The sequence below is a fragment of the Haliotis asinina genome, chromosome 4 (genome assembly GCF_037392515.1).
Source record: "Haliotis asinina isolate JCU_RB_2024 chromosome 4, JCU_Hal_asi_v2, whole genome shotgun sequence".
In the NCBI taxonomy this organism is placed as follows: domain Eukaryota; kingdom Metazoa; phylum Mollusca; class Gastropoda; order Lepetellida; family Haliotidae; genus Haliotis; species Haliotis asinina.
Genome location: NC_090283.1, coordinates 80,921,561 through 80,927,721, shown reverse-complemented (window position 1 = coordinate 80,927,721; position 6,161 = coordinate 80,921,561). Strand labels below are relative to the sequence as shown.

The following is a 6,161-nucleotide window of genomic DNA, read 5'->3' as shown; positions in this document are numbered from 1 at the left end:
TCAAGCTGTCTTGTACTGTCACACTATATTGTACTGCCACACGATTTTGCACTGCCCCGCTATATTGCACTGTCATGGTACATTAACTACCACACTATATTGCTCTGTCATGCTGTTACTCTATGTCACTTTACTCTATGTTACTCTATATTGTACTGTCACACTATATTGTACCGCCACACTATTTTGTACTGCTACTCTATATTGTACTGCCACTCTATATTGTACTGCTATGCTATGTTGTAGTGTCACTCTATGTTGTACTGCCACACTGTATCGTACCGCCACACTATATTGCACTGTCATATTATGTTGTACGCGCATACTATTTTGTACTGTCATACGGATACGTACGTATTAACTATTGTATCTTCAGGTGTACAGAGCGGTTGGATGGCTAAAGATCTTGTGCAGATATAGATATACAGGAGGTTTGAAAGGAAAAAAATATCTGGAGTGGGTGAGTGAGTTTAGTTTTACGCCGCAATCAGAAATATTCCAGCTACTAGTATATGGCGACTATCTGTAAATAATCGAGCCTGGACCAGACAATCCAGTGATCAACAGCATGAGCATCGATCTGCGTGACTGGGAACCGATGACATGCGTCCACCGAGTCAGCGAGTCTGACCACCCGATCCCGTTAGTCGCCTTTTACGACAAGCATGGGTTATTGAAGGCCACTATCCTAACCCGGACGTTCACGGGTCAGAAATATCTGGACTCATCTTGTTTATATATATTACTTAGACACATGTGAAAATCACCTATGTACATATATACCTATCTACATATACACATATCCATGTATTTAGGGTGTTTGCAAGTTTAAACATTACAAAATGCTTCTTTTTTAAACATACGAACGTATTCTGCCTCATACTGTGAGACAATAACCTACTCATATTTCCACATTAAAATGTTTAGTAATATATTGGTTTAATACAGCCCTGTGCAACATCTATCAAAAGCGTACACCTTTGTGATCACCATCAAAACGCAAGGTATTCCCGTAATCAGTTGACTGGGCTGCACAAATCCTGTGTTGGGTAGTCTGATTTGAGCATTTACTAGGGGATAATGTTTCTATTTTATCTATTCTACAGAAGGGCGAGAGTCACTTCCAGTAAAATGTAATGGATGCTAAATGTATACAGACCTCATTACAATTATTCACTTTTTCACAGCAATAATGATAAACCTCGTCTTTGACATGTATCGCTAGCATCCCACTAGCATCCCACCAGCATCCCACCAGCATCCCAAGAGCATACCACTAGCATCCCACTAGCATCCCGCTAGCATTCCACTAGCATCCCACTAGCATCCCAAGTAGCATCCCAAGTACACAGTTGTCAGGCTCCACATTGTTCTCGGTGCCCTTGGTTTTGGTACCTGGTTCCCGGAGAAGTCCCATTCGCTGTCTGGGTTGCGTGCAGAGGGGGTTAGAACCCTGAGGTGATGATGAGCCTTACCGGCCGGACTGTGTCAGAATCACCCGAACCCCCACTGATGCATTTTCATCTTTAACCTGTAAAACATAATAATGTTAAAATACTTGCGATGTGTAAAATATGAAATCTTAGAATGTCATCATGACAGTTTCGATGTTGCTGTCATCTTCATTTTTCTGCTGTAGATGACGTATATTGATGCTATCAGTATGAAGGCAGAGACTGTAAAGATGAAAATATGGTTAGTCAAGTCCTGATTTTATAAGTGATAATTATGAAAAAACGACGACTGCGTTATATGACAAAGAATTCTACACGTATTGCGAAAGATAAGTTTTACATTTTTATGTCAGCATATAACGAAACTTTATGAAATGTGCTAGTTTTGCTCACAAATGGTCAATTATTAAAGTCAATGTTTGTTACTTGCTCTGTGAATGGCGTACGTGTAGTAGTCTTGTACCCTGGAATCTTCATGGAATTAACATCACACAAATACAACAGTTGGCCATCAACCACTCATCGAATTAAATTAAGGAAAAGTCTAAAGAAAAATATAAAACAAACGAATATTTTCCGATAAAATTAACCGCATGATGATTTTAACCTTGTGAGCAAGTGCGTGTGTATTGGCCTATGACTGGATAATTGTGTTCCATCATCTGGAAAACACATGTATGTAAATTCACAATTCCGTACATGCAGAAATGTTCGTAGTTAATGATCCGTATTGATATACACACGTAGACACAGCGGCAGACACATTGTTCTCTTGTATAATTATTACGTTATCCATTTGTGACGTCATGATCTATGAACTGTGTTAGTACCATGCTTCAACTGACCAGTAAGTTGTTAGAGACGCTTAAACGCACATGCGCATATCATACATGACAAATGGAGTCAACTTCGACTCGTCAAAATGTCGTTCTCTTTACGTTAGATTAACACTTTATGACACCAAGAACAATTGATGACTTTGTACAATTCTTTCTCTACAAGGGCAACATGATGTCACATTGTCGCGTTTGACCAATAAATATTCAGAACCGTTAAAAAGCACGTGTGCGAGTTAATACACTCGATCTTCCAACCCTAATAGGTATTACTACATACAATCTACACAACACCACTTGTTTCGTCGTCCTAACAGCGCGGTAGGGGGACGTTCGGCGGAGATATCGAGAGGAGTAACGAGTTTTCTGGGGAATCAACTAATCTCTACCCGCGTTCAGTCCCCTGCCCCATGGGGAGAGCACAGCGGATTGGGGCGTGGTGGGTTATTGCAGCCGAATGGGGTCTGCTTTTTCGATAATGGTCGTCAATATTTCACAAGGCCAAACCAGCTGGGGCGGCGATGGATATTGGGGTGAAAAAGTTACAGGTATGGTTTGTGGAAAACAGGGGTAATGGCTGTTGTCATGGTTACCGGAAGTGCAACGAATGAAATGAGGCATTAACAGGGATTCAGATGGGAAGGTGGATTCGAATCATTCAAAATATATTTCAGGAAAATGGCATAGCTTGAATATTATTTGAAAGATCAACTGCGAATGTGGCTTCTCCTCGTACTACCACACCTATCCCCGCTCCCTGTCTCCTCCACCATCACCTACCCCCGCTCCCTGTCTCCTCCGCCATCACCTACCCCCTCTCCCTGTCTCCTCCACCATCACCTACCCTCTCTCCCTGTCTCCTCCACCATCACCTACCCCCTCTCCCTGTCTCCTCCACCATCACCTACCCCCAACTCCCTGTCTCCTCCACCATCACCTACCCCCGCTCCCTGTCTCCTCCACCATCACTTACCCCCTCTCCCTGTCTCCTCCACCATCACCTACCCCCAACTCCCTGTCTCCTCCACCATCAACTACCCCCTCTCCCTGTCTCCTCCACCATCACCTACCCCCAACTCCCTGTCTCCTCCACCATCAACTACCCCCGCTCCCTGTCTCCTCCACCATCACTTACCCCCTCTCCCTGTCTCTTCCACCATCACCTACCCCCTCTCCCTGTCTCCTCCACCATCACCTACCCCCTCTCCCTGTCTCCTCCACCATCACCTACCCCCAACTCCCTGTCTCCTCCACCATCACCTACCCCCGCTCCCTGTCTCCTCCACCATCACTTACCCCCTCTCCCTGTCTCTTCCACCATCACCTACCCCCAACTCCCTGTCTCCTCCACCATCAACTACCCCCGCTCCCTGTCCCCTCCACAATCACCTACCCTCGCTCCCTGTCTCCTCCGCCATCAACTACCCCCTCTCCCTGTCCCCTCCACCATCACCAACCCCCTCTCCTTGTCTCCTCCACCATCACCAACCCTCTCTCTCTGTCTCCTCCACCATTAACTACCTCCACTCCCTACCTCGTGTGCCGTCACCTACCCCCGCTCCCTGTCTCCTCCACCATCAACTACCCCTACTCCCTCTCTCCTCCGCCATCACCTACCCCCGCTCCCTGTCTCCTCCACCATCAACTACCCCCACTCCCTTTCTCCTCCACCATCACCTACCCCCACTCCCTGTCTCCTCCGCCATCACCTACCCCCACTCCCTGTCTCCTCCACCATCACTACCCCAACTCCCTGTCTCCTGCGCCATCACCTACCCCAACTCCCTGTCTCCTCTGCCATCACCTACCCCCCGCTCCCTGTCTCCTCCGCCATCACCTACCCCCACTCCCTGTCTTCTCCACCATCACTACCCCAACTCCCTGTCTCCTGCGCCATCACCTACCCCAACTCCCTGTCTCCTCTGCCATCACCTACCCCCAACTCCCTGTCTCCTCTGCCATTACCTACCCTCTCTCTGTGTCTCCTCCACCATTACCTACCCCCACTCCCTGTCTCCTCCACCATCAACTACCCCCACTCCCTCTCTCCTCCACCATCACCTACCCCCGCTCCCTGTCTCCTCCTCCATCACCTACCCCCTCTCCCTGTCCCCTCCTCCATCACCTACCCCCGCTCCCTGTCTCCTCCGCCATCAACTACCCCCTCTCCCTCTCTCCACGCGGCTGCTACTACTACTACTTATACTACTGCGTGTGGTTGTATTTATCTGTAACAATGCCCGGACACGGACACTAACCCTTGCTCGTGGAGGAAGCGGCGTGATGCATTTTTCATCTACTCTTACCTGACATACCTCATATATCTGTAATATAAAGGATCACTCATTAAGTCACTCCAGGTAATGCCTGAGGCATGGAATCTATGGAATCCGAGAAGGGACATTGTCGCGATGTCGCGTGTCGCGTGTCGCGTGTCGAATAACATTTTCTCTATTCCTCCAAAGTGCGACACGCGACACAGCGACACTTTTCAAGGTCAAAATATGTCGCGTTGTCGCGTTGTCGCCCTATCTACGATGTGTAAAAAAACCCTAAACATTTACTAAAACGCGACACGCGACAATGCGACATATTGAAATGTCGCATTGTCGCGTTGTCGCCCTTTCCGATTACCGATGCGCATGCGTAGAAAGTAAATTATAGTACGCATGCGCAGGAAAAGTTAAACTCTATTTCACACTTCAATGGTCCTTTTCCTACTTCCAATGGTTTTTAAAATGAAGTAGTGCTTGAAATGGCAGTTGGACTGCTTTTCTTGAACTTAATGCAAATCTTCCTTGTTGGTTTGAAAATTATTTTATATATAAATGTATTTAGTGAATGAAGTGTGTTTTAGCAGCAAGACAAATATTTGATACTTTTCATTGTAATCAGGGCACACGTTTGCCTTGTCATTCAAGGCGGGGCAATTTGCTGTGCAGATTAATGTCTCTTTGTCACACCAGATAGCTATTATCATAAGTTCGAATCCCAGCACCATACACATTAATCACTTTGAACATTTCGCCGATATCCAGATGACAGGTTGTGAGAAACTGAAATATTGTTAAAATTCAAGCCACATCGGCAGAAACATCAGGTCATGTCCTCGAATGAGACACTGTGTTCCATAATGTGGCTCCTGACACAGTTTCATGGTACAGTCCTGTCCGACGCTGATGAATTTGTTCGAGATCTGCCTCTGTTCAACCAGCAGTGGATGGATACCAAGTAGAATGAGATATCACGTAACCACCCGACACCTCAAAGGCAGTTTAGGTCGGCATTGAACGTGATAATGGGAAAACGCCATACAAATGGACTGTTATCATTGTGACATACTATCCCAAGAAATAAAAGCATAGACGAGAAATCTGTTGAGAAAAGATTCAAACGTGTATAACTCGTCCATAAATAGACTTTAGTGCATGAATTTTGCATCAGTAATGAGTGCATGTGCTTTAGAAGAAGGTAATGTCTATAAAACAAATAAATAATAAGCGAAGACGTTGATGACGACGTAGCACGACCCTGACGTCGGGTTTTCTGGTTCTCAAACGAATCTCTTTCAGCCTGTTCCGTACAGTTTGACCTGACATCCTCTGAAGCCCGGGTGCCCTGGCTGTTGTGCTCTCACCCGTGGGAGTACCATCACGCAACTGTAGTACCCGCATGTACCTATTTGAGCTGCAGTGGTCACGCTAGGTCTGCCTGAAAGGGGGCGGTGATTTCTTATATCTGTTTGGCTGCAACGAGCTGCAAGTCATTATATCTTGCTCAGACTAACATTCAGACGCCTGGCAACAGAAGAGTTGTGAAAAAACAAATCGCCTATGCGTTTCTTTTGGAGGAATGGTTTATTAGAAACGAT

The 6,161-nt window shown here is 46.1% G+C and overlaps 1 protein-coding gene across 1 annotated transcript; it reads left to right on the top strand.

The window, feature by feature from the left end:
* The first annotated feature begins 3,007 nt into the window (after window positions 1-3,007).
* LOC137281186 (uncharacterized) lies at window positions 3,008-4,600 on the top strand. The gene has a single exon (XM_067812307.1). The coding sequence runs from the start codon at window positions 3,008-3,010 to the stop codon at window positions 4,598-4,600; it is 1,593 nt and encodes a 530-aa protein (XP_067668408.1).
* The last annotated feature ends 1,561 nt before the right edge of the window (window positions 4,601-6,161 follow it).